This window comes from Heptranchias perlo, chromosome 12 (assembly GCF_035084215.1).
Source record: "Heptranchias perlo isolate sHepPer1 chromosome 12, sHepPer1.hap1, whole genome shotgun sequence".
In the NCBI taxonomy this organism is placed as follows: domain Eukaryota; kingdom Metazoa; phylum Chordata; class Chondrichthyes; order Hexanchiformes; family Hexanchidae; genus Heptranchias; species Heptranchias perlo.
Window position 1 is genome coordinate 29,043,878 of NC_090336.1, and position 26,647 is coordinate 29,070,524.

Sequence of the window (26,647 nt, forward strand, 5' to 3'; positions counted from 1 at the left end):
CTAGCAGCTCAAAACTGGGCATTCATGAGGCGCTGTGGGCCATCAGCAGCAGCAGAATTGTATTCCAGCACAATCTGTAACCTCATGGCCCGGCATATTCCTCACTCTACCATTACCAACAAGCCAGGGGATCAACCCTGGTTCAATGAGGAGTGTAGAAGAGCATGCCAGGAGCAGCACCAGGCGTACCTAAAAATGAGTTGCCAACCTGGTGAAGCTACAACTCATGCATGCTAAACAGCGGAAGCAACATGCTATCGACAGAGCTAAGCGATTCCACAACCAACGGATCAGATTAAAGCTCTGCAGTCCAGCCACATCCGGTCATGAATGGTGGTGGACAATTAAACAACTAACGGGAGGAGGAGGCTCTGTCAACATCCCCATCATCAATGATGGTGGAGTCCAGCACGTGAGTGCAAAAGACAAGGCTGAAGCTTTTGCAACCTCTTCAGCCAGAAGTGCCGAGTGGATGATCCATCTCAGCCTCCTCCCGATATCCCCACCATCACAGAAGCCAGTCTTCAGCCAATATCAATTCACTCCACGTGATATCAAGAAACGGCTGAGTGACTAGATACAGCAAAGGCCATGGGCCCCGACAACATCCCGGCTGTAGTGCTGAAGACTTGTGCTCCAGAACTAGTCGCGCCTCCAGCCAAACTGTTCCAGTACAGCTGCAACACTGGCATCTACCCGACAATGTGGAAAATTGCCCCAGGTATGTCCTGTCCACAAAAAGCAGGACAAATCCAATCCGGCCAAATACCGCCCCATCAGTCTACTCTCAATCAACAGCAAAGTGATGGAAGGTGTCGTCGACAGTGCTATCAAGCGGCATTTACTCACCAATAACCTGCTCACCGATGCTCAGTTTGGGTTCTGCCAGGACCATTCGGCTCCAAACTTCATTACAGCCTTGGTCCAAACATGGACCAAAGAGCTGAATTCCAGAGGTGAGGTGAGAGTGACCGCCCTTGACATCAAGGCAGCATTTGACCGAGTGTGGCACCAAGGAGCCCTAGTAAAATTGAAGTCAATGGGAATCAGGGGGAAAACTTTCCAGTCGCTGGAGTCATACCTAGCACAAAGGAAGATGGTAGTGGTCGTTGGAGGCCAATCACCTCAGCCCCAGGTCATTACTGCAGGAGTTCCTCAGGGCAGTGTCCTAGGCCCAACCATCTTCAGCTGCTTCATCAATGACCTTCCCTCCATCATAAGGTCAGAAATGGGGATGTTCGCTGATGATTGCACAGTGTTCAGTTCCATTCGCAGCCCCTCAGATAATGAAGCAGTCCGAGCCCACATGGAGCAAGACCTGGACAACATCCAGGATTCGGCTGATGAGTGGTAAGTAACATTCGCACCAGGCAAGTGCCAGGCAATGACCATCTCCAACAAGTGAGATTCTAACCACATCCCCTTGACGTTCAATGGCATTACCATCGCCGAATCCCCCACCATCAACATCCTGAGGGTCACCATTGACCGGAAACTTAACCGGACCAGACATATAAATACTGTGGCTACAAGATCAGGTCAGAGGCTGGGTATTCTGCGGCGAGTGACTCACCTCCTGACTCCCCAAAGCCTTTCCACCATCTACAAGGCACAAGTCAGGAGTGTGATGGAATACTGTCCACTTGCCTGGATGAGTGCAGCTCCAACAACACTCAAGAAGCTCGACACCATCCAGGACAAAGCAGACCGCTTGATTGGCACCCCATCCACCACCCTAAACATTCAAACCCTTCACCACCGGCGCACAGTGGCTGCAGTGTGTACCATCCACAGGATGCACTGCAGCAACTCACCAAGGCTTCTTCGACAGCACCTCCAAAACCCGCGACCTCTACTACCTAGAAGGACAAGGGCAGCAGGCAAATAGGAACACCACCGCCTGCACATTCCCCTCCAAGTCACACACCATCCCAACTTGGAAATATATCATCATTCCTTCATCGTCGCTGGGTCAAAATCCTAGAACTCCCTTCCTAATAGCACTGTGGGAGAACCGTCACCACACAGACAGCAGCGGTTCAAGAAGGTAGCTCACCACCACCTTCTCAAGGGCAATTAGGGATGGGCAATAAATGCTGGCCTTGCCAGCGACACCCACATCCCATGAACGAATAAAAAAAATATAAAAATTGGCCCTGTGGTTGACAGTGAGGAGGAAAGCTGTGGACTACAGGAAGATATCAATGGACTGGTCAGGTGGGCAGAAAAGTGGCAAATGGAATTCAATTCAGAGAAGTGTGAGGTAATGCATTTGGGGAGGGCAAACAAAGCAAGGGAATACACAATAAATGGGAGGATACTGAGTGGTGTAGAGGAAGTGAGGGACCTTGGAATGCATGTTCACAGATCCCTGAAGGTAGCAGGACAGGTAGATTAGATGTTAAGAAAACATATGGGATGCTTTCTTTTATTAGCCAAGGCATAGAATATAAGAGCAGGGAGGTTATGCTAGAACTGTAGAAAACACTAGTTAGGCCACAACTTGAGTACTGTGTACAGTTCTGGTCACCACATTACAGGAAGGATGTAATTGCACTAGAGAGGGTAGAGGAGATTTACAAGGATGTTGCCAGGACTGGAGAATTTTAACTGAGGAAAGATTGGATAGGCTGGGGTTGTTTTCTTTGTAACAGAGGAGGCTGAGGGGTGCTTTAATTGAGGTGTACAAATGACGGGACCTATGTCTCTTAGCAGAGAGGCCAATAACCAGGGGGCATAGATTTAAAGTGATTGGTAGAAGAGTTAGAGGGGAGCTGAGAAAACATTTTTTCACCCAGAGGGTGGTAGGGATCTGGAACTCACTGCCAGGAAGGGTGGTAGAGGCAGAAACCCTCATCACATTTAAAAAAATACCTGGATTATGCACCTTAAGTGCCGTAACCTACAGGGCTACGGACCAAGTGCTGGAAAATGGGATTAGGCTGGGTGGCTCTTTTTCGGCCAGCGAGGACACAATGGGCTGAATGGCCTCCTTCTGTGCTGTAATTTTCTATGATTCTATTTCTATGATTCTATGAAATGCAATGGATATTGTGTATATGGATTCTCAAAAGGCATTTAATAAGATGAAACATAGGAAGCTGACAGTATTAAACCACACTATATTAAAGGGAATATGGAAGCAGGGATAGGAACTTGGTTAAAGGACAGAAAACAAAGAGCAACGATTGATGGATGTTCTTGGACTGGAGGAACGCAAACAGTAGTAGCCCCTATGGGTCAGTTCTTAATGCATTTAAATTATCTGGATTTAGGTAAGGGGGCTTGATAACAGTTTGCAGACAACACAAAATAGGATGTGTGGTCAACTGTAAAGAGGACTGTTAGCAACTATGAGACAGACACATTAGTAAATTGGGAAGATAGATGTCAGATGAAACTTATAATAACTTGCATTTATATTACACCTTTAATGTAGGAAAACGTCCCAAGGCACTTCACAGAAATGTAGTCAGAGAAAAATGGATGCCGAAGCCAAAAAAGGAGATAATTGGAGGGGTGACTAAAAGCTTGGTCAAATCAATGGGTTTGAAGGAGGAGAGGGAGGTGAAGAGGTTTAGGGAGGAAATTCAGATCTTAGGATCCAAACTGCTAAAGACACAGCCACTAGTTGTGGGGCAAAGGAACTGGGGGGAACCATAAGAGGCCAGAATTGCAGGAATGCGGAGTCCTTGGAGGGTTGTAGGGCTCGAGCAGCATATAGAAATAGGGAGGGACGATTTGACGATGAGAATTTTAAATTGGAGGCGTTAGGGGACCAGGAGCCAATGTAGATCAGAGTGGACACGAGTAATCGGTGAGCAGGACTTTGTGCAGGATAGGATATGGGCAGCAGAGATTTGGATGACCTGAAATCTATTGAGGGTGCAGGATGTAAGGCCATCCAGGAGAGCATTGGAATAGTCGAGTCTGGAGGTGACACCGGACAGATAAGAGGGATTCAGCAACAGATGGACTGAGGCAGAGATGGAAGCGGGCAATGATACAGAGGTGGAAATAGGCTTTCTTTTGTGATGGAGAGAATATGGGGTCAGAAGCTCAACTGGGGGTAAAATAGTGCACCGAGGTTGAGAACAGTCTGGTTCAATGTGGGACAATTGCTGGAGAGGGGGGTGGAATCAGTGGCAAGGGTACTGAGTTTGTGGTGGGGGCCAAAGACGATGGCTTTGGTCTTCCCAATGTTTAACTGGAGGAAATGGCGACTCCTCCAGGACTAGATGTCGGACAAGCAGTCTGTCAACACAGAGGCAGTGGACGGGTCAAGAGAGGTGGAGAGGTAGAGCTGCATGTTATCAGTGTACATGTGGAATCGGACTTCGGATAATGTCGCCAAAGGGTAGCATGCAGATGAGGAAGAGGAAATAGATCCCCTTGGGGCACTCCAGAGGTAATTTAATGAGAAATGTGAAGAAATATATACTAAATGGTAAAACCTCAACAGGAAGAGAGTTGCGGACTATCTTAGGTGTTCAGATACAAAATCTTTCGAAATGGGATGCCAAATCAATAAAGCTGTAATAATAAAAGCTGAAAGGTTTTACAAATAGGATCTAACGTTATAAAGCAGTATCCTAAATCCATACAAGAAATTGGTTAAACCATAGATAGAATATTGGCCCGGAATTTGCCCCAAAAATAACAGAGTGCTGAACAGCACTCATTGTTAAGGGCACATGGAAGAGCAACTTCCAGCAAGCACACAGGTACAGTCAAACGCAGAAATCCGGAAGTTGCTCTTCGAGATGCCCTGCTCCTCCGAAAGCTGCGCAGGAAGGACAGCATACCGGCTGGAATGAATGGATCAGTGCAAAGTTGCTCTCCTACCCAGCTGGAAATGAACTAATCGATACAGAAAAAGGTACTTCCAGTTTTTTTTTAGGTCTAAGCTAACTTTTTGCAGTGTGGTAAGTATTGATGACTGCCAAACCACCTCTCTGGCACTGAAAATTAACTTTCAAAAATTTGGAGTCTCATTCCTTCTGATTTTAATTTTAAATTTTTTTTTACTTTTTCTTTGTCTTATCCCTGTCTTTTAATTCAATATTTCACTTTCTCTAATTGATTTTACATTGAATTTACTGTTGTAGCTTTCACTTCCTGGTTCTGTGTCTGCGTGGTTTGTCAAGGATGCTTCAATCAGATTGGTTAAGGGGACAGAGAAATCCTTTCCCTGCTCACAGCTCACAGATGCCCAGGAAAGGACGCTGCACTTTTTGCAGCTCACCATTAGAGGAAGTTCCCACACTAAAGCCCACGGATCGTTTGTGGGTAAGTTTAAATCTAATTGAGTGGCGGGCGCTGTTCGCTTGCCGCTCAGAGCAAATTCCAGGCCAGTGTGTCCAGTTTTGGCTGCCTTACTTTAGGAAAAACATCAAGGCCATAGAGAGGGTGCAGAAGAAATATACAACATAGATAATTAGAGTAGCATGTTTACCCAAGGTTCGGTTTGTCCCAGTACAGTCCAAAATTGCTCATTAAAATGAATGAAGCAACTGGCTCTTCCTATCAATGACATCACTAAGGTGACTTTGGAGGCACTTATATTCACTTGTAAAGAAGGCATGTCAATAAGGAAGAAAACAAAGTATTTTTCAGTGGTATGTATTTTATTTATGTATCCCCTTATTTGCAAAATACCCGTTTTATATTTTAGCACAATGCCATACAATCACTTTCAATTAAAAATCTATTTACATGACATAAATGCTATATTTTTCAAATTTACCATCATCCATATATAGTAGAAAAAAAAAGATCTCATAACAATTCAGCAGTTTATAAACATGATATGGGAAACATTGCAACATTAACTAGTGCAGTATTTTGGGTAGGCTATGATAAAATATTAACATAATTAAAAGTGGAAATAATAGTATGCAAGATAGATTGATCTCAGCATCTGTTTCCACCATTTTCTGTTTTTATATCAGATTTTTAGCATTTACAGTTTTTTTTCTTCTATCTCTTCCTGATAGGGTAGGCAGACAGGGAGTTTTATTATTTACAATCTATTTTAGGTCACTATTCAAGAAGGGGGAGAGGAAACTCAAAACAAGAACTGAAGGGGAGAATTTTCTGGTGTACTCACCAGAAAAAGATGGATTCTATTGCAATAATTTTCCAGTCTCAGAAGAGTTATATTAAATTTTCTGCTAGTGGTACTCAAATATAACATGATTACGGTTAAAGAAATGGAAGAGGGGGAACATTTAAAACAAAACAAAATGACTGCCTTTTATGGCCTTAATTTTCAGACTGGAGAGTCCGGAGCATCTTGTAGTTACCACCAACTACTCCATTAACCAACATTAAGTCTTAATACCCATGGGTGCTGTAGGAAATATTTTGGATTTACATCTGAAGTTAATTTTAGTTAAATTGACTTTTAGCTGCAAGTCACCCAAATATTAAAAAAGGACTCAAATAAGCTACATTAAAAAAGAAAAAAATTATAACCAACAATTATTTAAAGAGCATTACACTGATCAGACTTAAGCCTTAATTAACTTTGGAGACATCAAGGACATGATCTTATACACTACGAACTAGGACTTGATTGGATATGCTATGTCTTGGGTTTGCTAGACAGCAGATCAATTCTTGTGCAACTAAACTCCTCATTTTTTCATCTTCTGCTCCAATGGACCCGGTTTCTTCCCAGTCTGAGGTTGCGAGAGAAAAGACCAGGTATCTTTCTGAAAATGCAGCACAGAAAATACATAACTGAATTATATTTCTAAAGTCAGTCCTGAAATATAACAAAATGTATTAATAAATTGGTATACAAATGGAGAACTGAAAATGCATTACAAATCTAAAACTGTTTCCTGGATATTCAGTGTTTTGCAATCAAATTCAGCTATCGGGGCTGTACTAAAATCCAACGAAACACCATATTCCTCTCCTTCGTCCTTCTCAAATTTTTAACAAGCTTCCTTGTTTTAATGATAAAATTCTACCTAAAATTTTGCCTGATCAATGGAAAGAAAGTTTAGTCTCCTCTTATTGGTGAGCAAGAACTTGTATTTATGTAGTGCCTTATCATATCCACAGGACATCCCAAAGTAATTCACATCCACTGGGAGAACTCCCTATTCTTCAAATAGTGCCACAGGATCTTTTTATGTCCATTTAGACAGGCAGATGGTTTAATGTCCTATCCAAGCAATGGCATCTATGATAATACAAACCCCTTCAGTACTACACTGAACTGTCAGCCAAAGTTATTCATCAAGTCCTGAATGGGGCTTGGAACCACAACTTTGACTCATAGGTGAAAATGCTGCCAGCTGAGCCAAAGTGACACCTGGTTGGTTTGATCATTACCCATTTATGCATTACAACTTAAGTGTTTGGATGCAACATTTCTTTAGGTTTACTATTGCACTCATGCTGATGTGAAATTCAAGGTGTCAAAACAAAAAGTAGCAGCGTAACTTGGGTTACAAGTAGTGTAAAATCTCCTCCAAGAAGCTATCTCAGCTTGCTCTAAAATGGAATTGGCTGATACAATTCCAGTCCACTTTAAAAAAAAAACACATTTTTAAAATGCATAGGGTTTAAAATTTTGTACACAACCTTTTTAATGTTAGAACAAAGCTGAAGCTCCAGTTCACAAACTCTTAACATTGAAATTAGCCGCAGGGGTCTGGAGCTCTGTGGATGCAATGTGGACCAATACTGATGTATCGCAGGGCTAGTCTGGCTGAAGTCAGTCTGCAGTATAAGAGTCGTCCACGGAGAGCGCAAATGCAGCCTATCGAGCTCACTAATCACAAGAAAAAATTCTAAAATGTGCCAAACTCAAGAAAGTAACAGTTGGCTTTATGAAATGGTTTCTATTCGAACCTCTTTACAGTAAGTAATGTAAGATTTCTGAAATGCAGCAGTAACTAGCAGCGCAATTTGAACATTTCCTCTACAGCTTCCAGCAGAAAATGACACATTGGATGAAAGTCAGATAAAACGCTGGGTGCCAGTAATACCATCCATCAAGACATTTTCTACAACTCTCAAAATATACCATGAAATTTGATTTAACAAATGTTACCTTATCTAAAATCTAACTTTTTATATGCATTATTTTATCATCAATCACCCTAACCAACCAGTTTTGGCCGTTTCTAGGCAGACTACTCATATGCCGACGTAAACATCAACGTTACAATAATAAGGCTACTCATGAATCACAAATTTACATCAAATAAAAAAGGTTCCCCCAAGGTCACTTTGTCATTCTTCTTCCTTTGAACATTGCAGTATGAAAATGTAGATGAGCTATAGTCTGTGAATCTTGGAAGGTTAATTTTAAATTTCTATTTGGTCTGACTTAACATCAATAAGTATATGACAACAAAAATTCGACAACTGGAATGGACAGTGTGTTTTAATATTGTCTTTCCATCCCTAGGACCTGGAGCCCTGTGAACCTATCTTAGACCTTCTCATATTCTCTTTTTGCTCCTCTATATCCTTCCCACTAGTTGGTGGTCTATAGAATACACCCAGTAATGTAATGGCACCTCTATTGTTTCTTAACTCCAACCAAGAAGATTCTGTCCTTGACCCATCCAGGGCATCCTCTCTCTCCAGCACTCCTTAATCAATACTGCCACTCCCCCCGCCACCCCTTTCTTTCCTTCCCTATCTTTCCTGATCCCACCTAATACTGTACTATTTCTTACTCCAGTGCTATCTGTCTCTCTCATTCCTTTGTACACCTTGGTTCTCCTTTCCAATGCTACATCCTGGTGCCCACCCCCCTGCCAAATTAGTTTAAACCCTCCCCCACAGCACTAGTGAACCTCCCAGTGAGGACATAACCTTAAAATCAGAGCCAGGCCATTTGGGATAGAAGTTAGGAAACACATCTTCATGCAAAGGGTGGTAGAAGTGTGGAACACTCTCCCACAAAAAGCAGTAGATGCTAACTCAATTAATAATTTTAAATCTGAGATCGATAGATTTTTGCTAGCCAAGTGTATTAAGGGATATGGAGCCAAGGCGGGTAAATAGAATTAGGATACAGATCAGCCATGATCTCATTGAATGGTGGAACAGGCTTGAGGGACTGAATGGCCTACTCCTGTTCCTATGACTGCACTATTATTTATACCCTGCAGAGAACAGAGTTGTTCACCACCTATAATCTGGGTTGGATTTGGCTCCAGGTCCTAGGGATGGAAAGACAATATTAAAACACACTGTCCATTCTAGTTGTCGGATTTTTGTTGTCATACACACGAAGCGCAGTAAATAAGGTTGGGGTGAGTTGCAGGCACAAATAGCCACATGGGAATATGATTTCATGGTGATAATGGAGACCTGGCTCAAAAAAGGGCAGGATTGGGTACTAAATATTCCTGGATACAAGGTGTTCAGGAAAGATAGGGAAGGAAAGAAAGGGGTGGGGGGAGGGGGGGGGTGGGGCGAGTGGCAGTATTGATTAAGGAGTGCTGGAGAGAGAGGATGCCCTGGAGGGGTCAAGGACAGAATCATCTTGGTTGGAGTTCAGAAACAATAGAGGTGCCATTACATTACTAGGTGTATTCTATAGACCACCAACTAGTGGGAAGGATATAGAGGAGCAAATCTGCAGGGAAATTGCAGAGAGATGCAAGAGCCATAGAGTAGTGATAATGGGGGACTTCAACTATCCTAATATTGACTGGGATAGTAATAGTGTAAAGGGCAGAGAGGGGGAAGAATTTCCGAAGTGTGTTCAGGAGAACTTTCTTGATCAGGACGTTTCCAGCCCAATGAGGAAGGAGGTATTGCCGGATCTGGTTCTGGGGAATGAGGTGGGTCAAGTGGAGTGTCAGTAGGGGAACATTTAGGGAACAGTGATCATAGTATCATAAAGTTTAGATTAGCTATGGAAAAGGACAAGGAGCACACTAGAGTAAAAATACTTAATTGGAGGAGGGCCAATTTTGGTGGGTTGAGAGCAGATCTAGCCCAGGTAAATTGGAATCAGAGATTGGCAGGCAAAACAGCAATCAAACAATGAGCGACCTTTAAAGAGGAGATGGGTCGGGTACAGTCTAGGTACATCCCTACGAGGGGGAAAGTAGAGCAACCAAAGCCAGAGCTCCCTGGATGACGAAAGTGATAGAGAGTAAGATGAAGCAGAAAAAGGGGGTGTATGACATGTCAAGTTGATAATACAAGTGAGAACCAGGCTGAATACAGAAAGTTCAGAGGGGAAGTAAAAAAGGAAATAAGAGGGGCAAAGAGGGAGTACGAGAATAGACTGGCAACTAACGTAAAAGGGAATCCAAAAATCATCAATAGGCATATAAATAGTAATGGGGTAGTAAGGAGGGGTGGGGCCGATTAGGGACCAAAAGGAGATCTACGCATGGAGACAGAGGGCATGGCTGAGGTACTAAATGAGTACTGTGCACCTGTCTTTACCAAGAAGATGCTGCCGAAGTCACAGTAAAAGAGGAGGTAGTTGAGATACTCGATGGGCTAATAATTGATAAAGAGGAGGTATTAGAAAGGCTGGCTGTACTTAAAGTAGATAAGTCACCAGGTCCGGATAGGATGCATCCTAGATTGCTGAGGGAAGTAAGGGTGGAAATTGGGGAGGTACTGGCCATAATCTTCCAATCATCTTTAGATATGGGAGCGGTGCCAGAAGACTGGAGAATTACAAATGTTACACCCTTGTTCAAAAAGGGTGCAAGGATAAACGCAGCAACTAAAGGCCAGTCAGTTTAACCTCGGCAGAGGGGAAACATTTAGAAACGATAATCCAGGACAAAATTAACACTTGCTTGGACAAGTGTGGATTAATTAAAGAAAGCCAGCACGGATTTGTTAATGGCAAATCGTGTTTTACTAACTTGATTGAGGTTTTTGATGAGGTAACGTAGAGGATTGATGAGGGCAATGCGGTTAATGTTGTGTATATGGACTTCCAAAAGGTGTTTGATAAAGTGCCACATAATAGGCTTGTCAGCAAAGTTGAAGCCCATGGAATAAAAGGGGCAGTGGCAGCATAGATACGAAATTAGCTAAATGACAGGAAACAGCGAGTAGTGTGAACGTTTGTTTTTCAGACTGAAGGAGGGTATACAGTGGTGTTCCCCAGGGGTTGGTACTAGGACCATTGCTTTTCTTGATACATATTAATGACTTGGACTCCAGTGTACAGGGCACAATTTCAAAATTTGCAGGTGACAAAACGTGGAAGTGTAGTGAACAGCGAAAAGGATAGTGATGGACTTTAAGAGAACATAGACAGGCTGGTGGAATGGGCGAACACGCGGCAGATGAAATTTAACACAGAGAAATGCGAAGTGATACATTTTGGTAAGAAGAACGAGGAGAGGCAATATAAACAAAATGGTACAATTCTAAAGGGGGTGCAGGAACAGACAGACCTGGGGGAAAACGTGCACAAATTATTGAAAGTGGCAGGGCAGGGTGAGAAAGCGGTTAAAAGTATCCTGGGCTTTATAAATGGAGGCATAGAGTACAAAAGCAAAGAAGTTATGATGAACCTTTATAAAACACTGGTTGGGCCATAACTGGAGTATTATGTCCAATTCTAGGCACTGCTCTTTAGGAAGGATGTAAAGGCCTTAGAGAGGGTGCAGAAAAGATTTACTAGAATGGTTCCAGGGATGAAGGACTTCCGTTATGTGGATAGACTGGAGAAGCTGGGGTTGTTCTCCTTAGAGCAGAGAAGGTTGAGAGGAGATTTGTTAGAGGTTTCAAAATCATGAGGGGTCTAGAAAGAAACTGTTCCCATTGGTGAGGGTCAAGAACCAGAGAACACAGATTTAGGGTGATTGGCAAAAGAACCAAAGGCGACACGAGGAAAAACTTTTTTACAAAACAAGTCGTTATGATCTGCAATACACTGCCTGAGGGGGTGGCGGAGGCAGATTCAATCATGGCTTTCAAAAGGGAATTGGATAAGTACTTGAAGGGAAAAAATTTGCATGGCTACGGGCTACATAGGGTACGGTAGCATAATGGTTATGTTACTGGACTAGTAATCCAGAGGCCTGGACTAATGATCCGGAGACGTGAGTTCAAATCCCGCCACGGCAGCTGGGGAATTTAAATTCAATTAATTAAATAAAATCTGGAATTAAAATACTAGTGTCAGTAATGGTGGCCATGAAACTACTGGATTGTCGTTAAAAACCCATCTGGTTCACTAATGTCCTTTAGGGAAGGAAACCTGCTGTCCTTACCTGGTCTGGCCTATATGTGACTCCAGACCCACAGCAATGTGGTTGATTCTTAATTGCCCTCTGAAATGGCCTAGCAAGCCACTCAGTTGTAAAATCTCGCTAAAAAAAGTCACAATAAGAATAAAACCGGACGGACCACCTGGCACCGGACACGACGAAGGCAAACCAAGCCCAGTCAACCCTGCAAAGTCCTCCTCACTAACATCTGGGAACTTGTGCCAAAATTGGGAGAGCTATCCCACAGACTAGTTAAGCAACAGCCTGACAGCCATACTCACAGAATCATACCTTTCAGCCAACGTCCCAGACTCTTCCATCACCATCCCTGGGTATGTCCTGTCCCACCGGCAGGACAGACCCACCAGAGGTGGCGGTACAGTGATATACAGTCAGGAGGGAGTGGCCCTGGGAGTCCTCAACATTGACTCTGGACCACATGAAATCTCATGGCATCAGGTCAAACATGGGCAGGAAACCTCCTGCTGATTACCACCTACCGCCCTCCCTCAGCTGATGAAGCAGTCCTCCTCCATGTTGAACACCACTTGGAGGAAGCACTGAGGGTAGCAAAGGCACAGAATGTACTCTGAGTGGGGGACTTCAATGTCCATCACCAAGAGTGACTCAGTAGCACCAGTACTGACTGAGCTGGCCGAGTCCTGAAGGACATAGCTGCTAGACTGGGCCTGCGGCAGGTGGTGAGCGAACCAACACGAGGGAAAAACTTACTTGACCTCGTCCTCACCAATCTACCTGTTACAGATGCATCTGTCCACGACAGTATTGGTAGGAGTGACCACCGCACAGTCCTCGTGGAGATGAAGTCCCGTCTTCGCACTGAGGACACCATCCAACGTGTTGTGTGGCATTACCATCGTGCTAAATGGGATAGATTCAGAACAGATCTGGCAGCTCAAAACTGGGCATCCATGAGGCGCTGTGGACCATCAGCAGCAGCAGAATTGTATTCCAGCACAATCTGTAACCTCATGGCCCGGCATATTCCTCACTCTACCATTACCAACGAGCCAGGGGATCAACCCTGGTTCAATGAGGAGTGTAGAAGAGCATGCCAGGAGCAGCACCAGGCGTACCTAAAAATGAGGTGCCAACCTGGTGAAGCTACAACGCAGGACGACATGCGCACTAAACAGCGGAAGCAACATGCTATAGACAGAGCTAAGTGATTCCACAACCAACGGATCAGATCAAAGCTCTGCAGTGCTGCCACATCCAGTCGTGAATGGTGGTGGACAATTAAACAACTAACAGGAGGAGGAGCCTCCTTTAACATCCCCATCCTCAACGATGGCGGAGTCCAGCACGTGAGTGCAAAAGACAAGGCTGAAGCATTTGCAACCATCTTCAGCCAGAAGTGCATCTCGGCCACCTCCCGATATCCCCACTATCACAGAAGCCAGTCTTCAGCCAATTCGATTCACTCCACATGATATCAAGAAACAGCTGAATGCACTGGATACACCAAAGGCTATGGGCCCCGACAGCATCCTGGCTGTAGTGCTGAAGACTTGTGTTCCAGAACTAGCTGCGCCTCTAGCCAATCTGTTCCAGTACAGCTACAACACTGGCATCTACCTGACAATGTGGACAATTGCCCAGGTATGTCCTGTCCACAAAAAGCAGGACAAATCCAATCCGGCCAAATACTGCCCCATCAGTCTACTCTCAATCATCAGCAAAGTGATGGAAGGTGTCGTCAACAGTGCTATCAAGCGGCACTTACTCACCAATAACCTGCTCACCGATGCTCAGTTTGGGTTCCGCCAGGACCACTCGGCTCCAGACCTCATGACAGCCTTGGTCCAAACATGGACAAAAGAGCTGAATTCCAGAGGTGAGGTGAGAGTGACTGCCCTTGAAATCAAGGCAGCATTTGACCGAGTGTGGCACCAAGGAGCCCTAGTAAATTTGAAGTCAATGGGAATCAGGGGGAAAACTCTCCAGTGGCTGGATTCATACCTAGCACAAAGGAAGATGATAGTGTTTGTTGGTGGCCAATCATCTCAGCCCCAGGACATTTCTGCAGTAGTTCCTCAATGCAGTGTCCTAGGCCCAACCATCTTCAGCTGCTTCATCAATGACCTTCCCTCCATCATAAGGTCAGAAATGGGGATGTTCGCTGATGATTGCACAGTGTTCAGTTCCATTCACAACCCCTCAGATAATGCTGCATGCGGGCTCAGACTGCTTCAAGACCTGGACAACATCCAGGCTTGGGCTCATAAGTGGCAAGTAACATTCGCGCCAGGTAAGTGCCAGGCAATGACCATCTCCAACAAGAGAGTGTCCAACCACCTCCCCTTGACATTCAACGGCATTACCATCGCCGAATCCCCCACCATCAACTTCCTGGGGGTCACCATTGACCAGAAACTTAACTGGACAAGCCATATAAATACTGTGGCGAGTGACTCACCTCCTGACTCCCCAAAGCCTTTCCACCATCAACAAGGCACAAGTCAGGAGTGTGATGGAATACTCTCCACTTGCCTGGATGAGTGCAGCTCCAACAACACTCAAGATGCTGGACACCATCCAGGCTAAAGCAGCCCGCTTGATTGGTACCCCATCCACCACCCTATACATTCACTCCCTTCACCACCAGCGCTCTGTGGCTGCAATGTGTACCATCCACAGGATGCACTGCAGCAACTCGCCAAGGCTTCTACGACAGCACCTCCCAAACCCGCGACCTCTACCACCTAGACGGACAAGAGCAGCAGGTACATGGGAACAACACCGCCTGCACGTTCCCCTCCAAGTCACACACCATCCCGACTTGGAAATATATCGCAGTTCATTCATCGTCGCTGGGTCAAAATCCTGGAACCTCCTTCCTAACAGCACTGTGGGAGAACCTGCACCACACGGACTGCAGCGGTTCAAGAAGGCGGCTCACCACCACCTTCTCAAGGACAATTAGGGATGGGCAATAAATTCCGGCCTCGCCAGCGACGCCCACATCCCATGAATGAATTTTAAAAAAGGGCGGGGGAGTGGGACTAGCTGGATTGCTATTGCAGAGAGCCGACACGGGCTCGACGGGCTGAACGACCTCCTTCTGTGCTGTAATCATTCTATGATTTATGTCCCCTTGATCTAGACTGCCCTACTAGTGGAAAAAAGTTTCTCTCTATCTACCCTATCAATTACTTTCAAAATCCTAAAAACCTCAATCAAATCATCCCTTAACCTTCTATATTCCAGGGAATACAAGCCTAGTTCATGTAATCTCTCCTCATAATTTAACCCTTGGAGCCCTTGTAACATTATGGTGAATCTGCACTGCACTCCTTTCATGGCCAATATATCCTTTGTAAGGTGCGGTGCCCATAGCTGTACACAGTACTCCAGATGTGGTCTAACCAGGGCTTTTATAGCTATAGTAAAACTTCCTCCCCATTATATTCTAGCCCTCTAGATCTAAAGGCTAGCATTCCATTAGCCTTTTTGATTATCTTTTGTACCTGAGCACTACATTTTAGTGATCTGTGTGCATGAACCCCTAAATTTCTTTGGGCCTCCAATGTTCCTAGCTTTTCACCATTTAAAAAACTCAGATCTATCCTTTTCTGGTCCAAAATAGATGACCTCGCACTTAGCTGCATTGAAATCCAACTGCCACAGTTTTCCCCCACTCACTTAAAATATCAATGTCTCTTAGTAATTTTATGCTCCCGTCTACACGACTTACTAGGTCACCAATCTTTCAGTCATCGGCAAACTTGGATATATGACTCTTTATTGTTATCTAAGTCATTAATAAATATAGTGAATAGTTGAGGCCCCAGCACCGATTCTTGTGGGATACCACTAGTCACTTTCTTCCAATTCGAATACATACCCCTTAGCTCTACTCTCTGTCTTCTACCGCCTAACCAATCTCCTAACCAGGTCAATAATTTGCCTTCAATTTCATAAGCTTTAATTTTAGTTAACAGTCTTTTATGCGGAACCTTATCGAATGCCTTCTGGAAGTCCATGTAAACTACATCTATAGACATTAGTTACTTCCTGAAAAAAATTCAATTCGGTTCGTTAGACATGACCTACCCTTTACAAATCCATGTTGGCTCTCTCTAATCAGACACTCTGTCCTTAATTAAAGATTCCAATAACTTCCCCACAACAGATGTTGGGCTAACAAGTCTATAATTCCCTGGTTTCTCTCACCATTCTAAAATAATGGAGTTACATTTGCAATTTTCCAATCTAAGGGAACAATTCCTGAATTGAAAGAGCTTTGGAAGATTATGGCTAAAGCAGCTGCAATTTCCTCACCTACTTCTATCACGTCCTGGGGATTTGTCAGTCTTTGGTGCCATTATTTTTTTTAATACTGTTTTTTTTTGCTTACGTTAACTTCAGTGAGTTCCAGTCCTTGATTCATTATTAGTATCCCTGAAATGTTAGGTATATTATCCTCTTCCTCTACTGTGAAGACTGACACAAAGTAATTATTCAACAATTCTGCCATTTCCTTATTTTCATTTGCAATATTACCTGCATCTGTTTTTAAAGGTTCCACATTACCCTGGACTACCTTTCTTCTAATATAATTGTAAAAACCTTTTGTGCTAATCTTGATATCCCTTGCAAGTTTCTTTTCTTATTACCTTTTTGCAGCTGTTACTATCTTTTTTGTCTTCTTTTGCTGTTCTTTATATCTCTCCCAGTCCCCTGGATCTATACTATTCTTTGTACTTTTGTATGTTCTTTCCTTTAGTTTTGTTATCTCTCACCTCTTTTGTTGACCATGGCAGTTTTACTTGGTAAGTAGAGCTCTTGCCCCTTAGGGATATATATTGGTCCTATATTAGGCTAAATTCTTTTTTGAACACCTCCCACCGTTCATCTTAGTTTTATCCGATAACAGTTTTGACCAGTTTGCTGTCGTCTGTCTCTGTCTTACCTCATTATAGTTAGCCATACCAAAATCTAGAATCTTAGTAAATGTGTGACATTTCTCCTTTTCAAACCTAACATTGAATTCAATGATCACTGTTAGTTAATAATCTAACAGTAAGGGAGCATTTATCTAAGACTGGCTCATTACTAAATCTAACCCTCTTGTTAGTTCTAGAACATATTGCTCCAGAAAGCATTATTCCTGGTCAGTGTTAAGTCAAAGAACATAATTATCCAGAATCTGTGACTAATGGGAAACTCCACTTACTGGCAAGAGTAACAAATATAGCAAATGTGACAGTGATGTTGGTATATAGGTAGCAGAACTTTGAGGTTAAGTTAAAAGGTACATCAGTTTTGAAGGAATTTTGTGCTGCATCTGATGCACTGATGTTGTTCTAGACGGAGAAAGAAATTTTCCTTCTTCCATGCTCATTGATGAGCAGTAGGGGGAAATTTTAAAGTTAATAGGTTCTTTCAAGACTTTTAGTCTATGCATTACTAATGGTTGTTACTGTACTATCAGATATAGATATACTTGACACATTAGACTAGTGAAATATTGCCACCCATCTGACATTATACAACAAACAGTTCGGAGTTTGATCAAACTTTACTAGAACTACACTTTTGAATATTTAATTTCAAAGACGACTACATACCATTATGAAATTGGCTTTTAACAGTTTTCTAATTGAAACTCAATTCCTCGCTCCAATTTTTTCCAACCATCTCCTCTTGTCTTGAAAATGGTGACATCTGCTATTATATGGTTCCACGAGCACTTGCATTCCTTTGCTGGCTCAAGCACATGACCCTCTTCATGTGTGAGCTTAGATGATATGTCTACAGGGTTTTCCACTGTGAATAGCATCACAGCTGGGAGTAGTCCTGTCCTCATCCAACATCCCCACTTGCACTTACGAGTAGGAGCCATTGGATAGAATCAACGAGAATCCCTCCCTAACCCAGGAGTACAGTGAGGTGAAATATACCAATCCTGGAATTAACTCATCCAAGGTCAGCTTTTTCAACACAATCTGAAAATTGAACCTAGGACCCCCAGATTTTAATTGCTCACTACAATACTAGATGGTACATTTGCCTACTGAGCTACTGAAACCAAAAGCTGTCAAATAAAAACTCCAAAGGGTAACCAGAATCCCATTTTTAAATGGACTTATATGGACATTTAAAGCTAGGTTTCTCATTTTAATATCTACCTGCTTCATAAAATAGCACTTGTTAAATTTCCAAATGTCAAAAGCATAATGATATAGTTTGTTTTGTGTGTGGGAACAATTTAAAATAAAACTTGGACTGTCTAAAATTGTCCTTTGGACAAAACAGGTGCAATGAAATTTATATTTACCTTAAAATGCCAAATTAATCTTTCGTTCCATAACTTCTTTAGTTTCTGGGTGAATAACCTCACATGTGATTACTGTGTCCTGGTCAGATGGTTCTGGAGCAAATTCAATTTTTGTTGCTGAAGAGAAGAGACCATTTGCAGCAATTTCAGGCTTTGTATTAGCCACTGGTCCTGTGAAGGGCTGCTTTCCTTTGAACCACTTAACTTCAATTTCTTGAGGTGCATAATCAGTCAGTGAAACAGTGAAAGTAGCCACTTTGTTTTTCTCTGGACGTGTCGGGTTGCATTTGATTTCAGACACAGTGGGAGGACAGCCTTAAGACAGAATGGAATATGCAAATATTGAGTTATCACCATTTTCTGTAGACTGATAGTTTGTGTCAACATTCTGGTAAATTTATTTAAGATAACTTCACCAAATTGAATTGATTAATTTGGAAAACTCAGTTACTATAGTCATATGGTACAGGTGGGACCACTAGAGACGAAGGTAGGACCAAAGGAGTACATGAGAAGGAGAGCCACAACTGCAGATAAATATTCAAAAGGACACCATTAAAAAAAGACTAAAAATAGATGTCATCAGACCCAGATGGTATGCAGCCCACAGTACTTAAAGAATTTGGGGAGCAGATTGTGGAAGTATTAAAAATCTTTAGAAATGGGAATTCTTCCAAGTTGACTAGAAGATGGCAGAGGTTATACCCTTGTTCAATAAAGGGGAAAAGAATGTCAGGAAATTAGTCTTACACAGTCCATAATACAGGATAAAATTACTGAACAGTTAGAAAGGCATGGACAGTCAGCATGGGTTTACAAAAAGTAGGTTGTGTTTCGGGTGTCTAGGATAAGCCCGAAAGATAGCATCTCTGCATGGCAAACAACTGCACCCAGAAGGGTGGTTTTAGTAGCAGTTGATCCTGACGACTCACCCAGCTCTCATTAGTGGCTCCAAGCGCCACACCCGGGGACCTTGCCTCAACTGGCATACTAAACCTAATGAAATTAGCCAAGGAATAATGATCGAACACTTGGTGAATTCCAGACCTCCGAAACCGAAAATTTGGTCCCATCGTCGCTGCTGATCTGACGGATGGGAATTTAGTAGTAGTAGTAGTAGGTTGTGTTTGACTAAATTTAACTGCATTTTTTGAGGCATTCACATTTTCCTTTCAAGTTACGTTGGCTCCCTGCCTTAACTCTAGTGGGCAGAAGAAAACTGGATTTGAAGCCATTCCAGCAAACTCCCGCATTGTCACTTCCGGGATTTCCTGCTGAAAGAGTTATCAGGTGTCCAATCCTTTCACCCTAATATGGTCAAAGGAATTTTAGAGAGGCAAAAGAAAGAAATGGGACATATTTTTCATCATTTACACCACAGCAACATTGGAGGTAGGAATGCTTTATCTTATTGGTGCAGTATTACTATCATGTATGATGGCGGTGGGTTTAAAATTTAAAGGACCCAAGGGAGTGTAATGATTATAAGGGGAATTGATTACACTCATGCTCCAATTTTACAAAATTGAAAAAAAGGCTACTCCTCTTAATTCAAAGTTGCTTAATTTTCCTGTAGTCTTATTAATTTTACTCCTATCCAGGTCTGTTTACCCATCTGAGCCCATTTACAATAAGTAGAAAGACACTGGAAATAAACACGCAAGCACAAATTGCCTTCTTCGAAAATGACATTTTTGTTGATAACTGTGATAAATTCAGTTGTTACCTAAACCATTCAATACTATAGACTCCAGAGTAATTATGATTTTGCACCTGTTTGACATACCTGGAAGTGTTAAATATAGCTGTTTTTTAACAGGATTGGATAAAGTACTGTGTATTACTTCAATGGCAAATTCCTTATTGTGATCCAAAGCTGTTGGTGTTAACTCCAGACAGGAACACAACCGATAATATCCACCGTGTTCCTTTTCAGGGCCTGTATTTGTGACTCCACTATGGACAGGCTTTTCATCCATTAGCCAGTTGGCTGAGATTTCATTTGGAGAAAAATTAATTACAAGACACTTAAGAATAAGACGCTGACCATATAATGGAATTTCTGGCTCAAGAATGATGTCAGAAACTATTGGAACTCCTGTTTGAAAAGAAAGTACAAGAATTGTTGATAATAATGCCAACGAGCAATATGTGCAGTATACCAATAGTTAACCCTGACCCCCCCCCCAGGACATGAAGTATTGTAATTTGATGAAATTCTGTGGAACAATACATTCAACACAAAAACAAAGTAAACTAACAAACTGAAAGATGGCGTTAATACCATTTAAATTATCCATGTTAGCAAACCGGTCTGACATGATAAATGGTTGTTATGTACTTCACCCATGATAACATAAGAAGTTAAATGTTTTTGATAATAACAAACAAGTATCAACTTTATTATCTTGGTAATCTTAAATTCAACTTTCAACATCTGTAATTTTAAAGTTCCGTTGGCCTCTCAACATTCTACCACTTCTCAACTTTCATTCCTTTAGAGTCATCTCCAAGTTATTTCCACTTCTTTATTCCAACTACAACTCGCGTTTATATAGCGCCTTTAACGTAGTAAAGCGTCCCAAGGCCCTTCACAGGAGTGTTATCAAACAAAATTTGACACTGAGCCACATAAGGAGGTATTAGAACAGGTGACCAAAAGCTTGGTCAAATAGGTAGGTGTTAATGGGCGTCTTAAAGGAGGGGCAAGGTAGAGAGGCAGAGGGGTTTAGGGAATGAATTCCAGAGCATAGGGCCCACGCAGCTGAGAGTATGGCCGCCAATGATGGAGTGATTAAAATCAGGGATGAGCAAGAGGCAAGAATTGGAGGAGCGCAGAGATCTTGGAGGGTTGTAGGAGGTTACAGAGATAAGATGGGGCAAGGCCATGTAGGGATTCGAAAACAAGGATGAGAATTTTTAAAATCGAGGCGTTCCCGGACCAGGAGCCAATGTAGGTCAGCGAGCACAGGGGTGATGGGAAAACGGGACTTGGTGCGAATTAGGATATGGGCAGCAGAGTTTTGGATGAGCTCAAGATTATGGAGGGTGGAAGATGGGAGGCCAGCCAGGAGAGCATTGGAATAGTCCAGTCTGAAGGTAACAAAGGCATGGATGAGGGTTTCAGCAGATGAGCTGAGGCAGGGGCAGAGATGGGTGATGTTATGGAGACGGAAGTAGGCGGTTTTGGTGATGGAGCAGTTATGTGGTCGGAAGCTCATCTCAGGGTCAAATAGGATGTCAAGGTTGCAAACGGTCTGGTTTAGCCTCAGACAGTGGCCAGGGAGAGGGATGGAGTCGGTGGCTAGAGAGCAGAGATCCCGGCGGAGACCAAAGACAATGGCTTCGGTCTTCCCAACATTTAGTTGGAGGAGTTTTTGCTCATCCAGATGTCGGATAAGCAATGTGACAAATGAGAGACAGTTGTGAGGTAGAGATGGGTGTCATCGGTGCACATGTGGAATCTGCTGTGTTTTCAGATGATGTCACCGAGGGCATCATATAGATGATAAAAAGGAGGGGGCCGAGGATAGATCCCTGGGGGACTCCAGGGTAACAGAGCAGGAGGGGGAAGAGAAGCAGGTAATTCTATGGCTACGACTGGATAGATAAGAATGGAACCAGGCGAGCACTGTCCCACCCAACTGGATGACAGAGGAGAGATGTTGGAGGAGGATGGTGTGGTCAACCGTGTCAAAGGCTGCACACAGGTCGAGAAGGATGAGGAGGGATAGTTTACCATCAGCACAGTCATATAGAATATCATTTGTGAATTTGATAAGAGCTGTTTCAGTACTGTCGCAGGGGTGGAAATCTGATTGGAGGGATTTAAACATGGAGTTGTGGGACTGATGGGCACAGATTTGGGACGCGACAACATGTTCAAGGACTTGAGAGGAAAGGGAGGTTGGAGATGGGGCAGTAGTATGCAAGGACAGAGGGCTCAAAGGTGTTTTTTTTGAGATGTGTGATGACGGCAGATTTGAAGGGGAGGGGGACAGTACCTGAGGAGAGGGAACCATTAACAATATCAGCTAACATGGGGGCCAGGAAGGGAAGTTGGGTGGTCAGCTGTTTAGTGGGAATACGATCAAGGGAGCAGGAGGTGGGTCTCATGGTCAAGATAAGCTTGGAGAGGGCATGAGGGGAGGTAGGAGAGAAACTAGAGAAAGGTGCAAGTTCAGGGCTAGGGCCGGAGGGAACTGTAGGGGAAGTTTGGCTTGATGGGCTAGGGGAAGGGAGGGAAGCAGCAGAGGCAACTAAATGGATGGTCTCTATCTTAGTGACAAAGAAGTCCATGAGCTTCTTGCACTTTTCGTTGGAGTTGAGGGTGGAGGGGCAGGGGAGAGGGGTTTGTTAGTTAATTGCAAACGTTCTGAAATTGAACTCTTCAAATATTACAAACAATTAATGCTTTCAGACAATAAAAAAACATTTATTTCACATTTATTTTCTATTGCTATCCATGACTGATTTAACAATATAAACATTTTGATGCACAAAAAGCAAAAGGTCCTGAGGATGAATTAAATTGTGCATTTGCTGCAATTTCAGAATGGCATACCCATTACATGCTGATCTGTGATCTAGTAAGAGTAGTACTGTAAATTAGGAGTAGCGTGTGGAAGGTTTCATGCATCCATTATGCAGATATTCAAAGAGCTCAATTTAAAGGCAAAGCTCTTGCATTCCCCATCGCTTATAATACTTCCAGCCAAGGTCATTTAGCCCCCTAATTCCTAGTCCATGGAAGTGACATTTGACAATTTCATCTACTCATCATGTACTGATGAAGATCAGTTTCTTTCTTTGATTTGATTCCAGACCCTGTTTTGTCCTTTTTCCCCCACTTTCAGAATTAGCCAATCTCTGAATTCCTCTCCCCCCTTACCCTTCCCCCCAAATGCCTAGAATTCTATGCAAGGTTAGTCTGCCAGGTAAAACTGTGATGCTATTTGTTCAACTTATGCCAAATTATGGGCAGTTTTGTGCTGCGGTTGAGACTCCCAATAAGACTTGTCATTCTTGGCTAACTTCAAACCTAGGTCACAGAGGTGAACAGACGATGCTAGCCAAACACTTTGCTCGGTTCTACTAGATTTTTTAGTCCAAGTAAACAATAGTTACTTAATCAGTCAATAATCTACAAATTGTGTGTTGGATCTTAGCTGACCAGGTACTACTTTGATACAAGATGATCTGAAGTACCTTAACAGTCCTATGTGTGCCAAAAGCAAGATCAACTCATAGATCTGAGTTCAATATTACCACGGTATAATATCCATGTGTATTTGGGTTACTTGCTTCTAAACATTCACATTCATTCTCTTTTGCTGTCCACAATTATTTGGATTGTCTAACAACTGTTTCGATGCAAAAACAATTCAAGCTTATGGCTGAGTATAACTATCAGAATTTCAAAATAGCTCTAATCCAACAAAGACCCCATATCATGCTCATCTGTGATCTAGTTTTAAAAGAAAAAGGACTGAAAAGCAAGAAATATTAGCACAAAGAGTTTTTCACAAGCAAGAGCGCATCAATCAGCACTTTCTGGCAAAATTAATTTTAGTACAAAATATTTGTGGTAAATTTACATTTAAATTAGTTATTTAAGAATGTGAAAATTTGACAAAATGTTCCCGTTTAAAGGAATGCACAGCTTACTAGAAGTTTAATATTAATGTAGTTCAGTATAGAAACAAATAGGCATTTAATTCGTACCTCCAAGGTGTAAGATGAAACTGGACCTTGAAGGTCTGTGTGAAGTTGGGAAATGAAGAACCTCAACTCTGAATTCCATTTGATGATATTCTGGCCTAATGAACAATTTCCATTGACTTCCACAGTAGAAAAGTCCAGTTTTTTCATCTTTCTGGGGTTCGGAAGAAGTGATTCCTGTATCTTCAGTGCGCACATCATTTTTGAACCACATGAACATAGTTTCCTTTGGAAAGAAGCCATATGCATGACATATGATTGTTGCTTCTTTTCCTGCCTCTGGGAATTGCGGTTCACTTCTTATGTATTCTACCAATGGAGAAGATACTGGATCAACACAAAAAAAAGTTAGATGTAGTATCTTGCAAGCTACTTCAATAACTTACAGAAAATAAAATTTATGAAGAAAACTAGTAAAAATATTTGTTAGAAATATCTAGCTATAGGATGAGGTCATGCTAAACTCAAATTTTAGTTATTCGGATCCTACTGTACAATTAATATTTAGTGAATACATTGTGTGCCATAAAAATATAAACATTGAATTCAAAAATTTAAAGAACTATAGAATGTGTTACGTGTTTGCAATGAAAATACATGCATAAAAATGCATTTTAAATTGATGTTCTACAAATATGTATGCCAACACAACTGTGAAGCATTGAAAAGAATGGAATGATGGATGTGATTTTATCAGTTTTTGGCATGATTGTGCTTCCATAACCTCAGTATGAGCATTATGTTGGGCAAACAAATATTCTGTTTGCATCGTGATAAATTATACTATAATGCAGATGCACTGTGCTGGTAGGAATAGAAATAAATGTACTAAGCAGTTGATATGATTTTCACCCTTTTACTAAAAATACATATAGTGGGCCAGAATTTGCTGGAGCAGGGCATCTCACGGCGTGCCCTGTTAGTTAAACATTTTCCTGCACCCTTCAGCTCAAAAATGTTTTGCCCTGCAAGTTGCTGGAAGTGCGAGCTGATAACGGCACAACGAGGGCAACAAGGCATCTGGGACCTCGGTAAATGACGGGACCAACAGTGTATCTCCTTAAATAGTAAGATTAAAGGATTGAGAAATAAACAGAAGCAGGCCTGAGAAGGAGGGTGAATTAGAGTGGGTGAATTCAATGTCAAATCAAGTACAGAAAGAGAAACAAAAACAGGATTGAGAGAGAAAATAGAATCGAAGGAAAAGAAAAAAAATTACATTTTAAATTTGATATTTTTAAAATCTCCAACAACAATTCAATACCTGAAGGAATGAGACTTCACACTTTTAATTGTTCACTTGTCTGGGCTGGAGAGGTTGATCGCCAATCATTAACAACAACCACCTCGTTAAAAGGATATTTACCCTATTAATTACTGGACTTAACTTTTTGTGGCGAGTTTAATGGGCAATTAATGCAGCAACTTCATGAAACTCACGGGGAGGTTAAGTGCGAGATGCCATTTTCACAAAGCTAATGGTGGAGTGACGCAAATCAGCCAGCAACTTGTGGCGATTCGCAATTCACGGGATATCTCTTCCTCGCCAAAAGTTGCTGGCCAATTTGCACATTAATAACGCACGCTGTTATTTGTTCAGTAAATTTCAGCCCTTTATATAGTTTAAAAAGATGTTCTTATGAAAAAAGAAAAATCTGATTGATGGCACATCTCTCTCCAGTTCAAAGGCACTCTCCCCTCTCCCCACACACATGCAGTCTAAAGAGGGGCTCGTCTTACCTTCCCCCTCAGTTCCAGAGGAACTTTGGACCAGCCCCAGTGCACAAATACACTCCTCCCCCCCACTTAATTTCAGAGGTACTCCTTCACTCCCCCTACTTCACAGAAGTATTGTTCTCTTCTGCCACCCTGTCCAAAATACCCCTTACCACTGGTCCTGGCTTTATCTGCTATTCTGAGGTTTTATGTTCACTGGTTCCAGGTCTCACCTGAAGGCGCTTTGCGAACACACTAACAGCCACACTCTGCAGGCAGGAATTCCTCATACGACAAAAACTACTGCATGCTAAACTGTCTGTACTCACCAAGCATTGTTCTGTGAATTATAAATGCGATTTCATTTCGAGGATTTCATATCACATCGTTCACCTGACGAAGGGGGAAGCCTCCGAAAGCTTGTGAATTTAAAATAAAATTGCTGGACTATAACTTGGTGTTGTAAAATTGTTTACAATTGCTAAGCAGAAAGCAGAGAATCCACTCCTGCAGCTAAGCATCTTCAGACAGGAATGATACCAGCAGGGAGAGTGCATCAAGGAGCAAACTAGCAGGGAAGAAGCAGCAGGGAGGAAACCAATAGGGAAGAGTATCAGGGAGCAGACTAGTGATGAGCCCCTCATTTGCCTTTGTTGAATCCTTTTAGGAATTGAAT

General features: G+C 42.5%; 1 protein-coding gene across 1 annotated transcript in view; it reads right to left on the minus strand.

Annotated features, from left to right (window-relative positions):
• Nucleotides 1-5,608: 5,608 nt before the first annotated feature.
• Nucleotides 5,609-26,647, minus strand: part of LOC137327925 (uncharacterized) — a 42,020-nt gene continuing 20,981 nt past the window's right edge. Inside the window, exons 8-11 of the mRNA XM_067993864.1 lie at nt 24,259-24,582; nt 20,321-20,632; nt 18,535-18,849; nt 5,609-6,716 (exon numbers count right to left, since the gene is read on the minus strand). Coding sequence (XP_067849965.1) covers nt 18,536-18,849; nt 20,321-20,632; nt 24,259-24,582 — 950 coding nt within the window. The 3' untranslated portion in view covers nt 5,609-6,716; nt 18,535. The remainder of the gene's footprint in view (nt 6,717-18,534; nt 18,850-20,320; nt 20,633-24,258; nt 24,583-26,647) is intronic.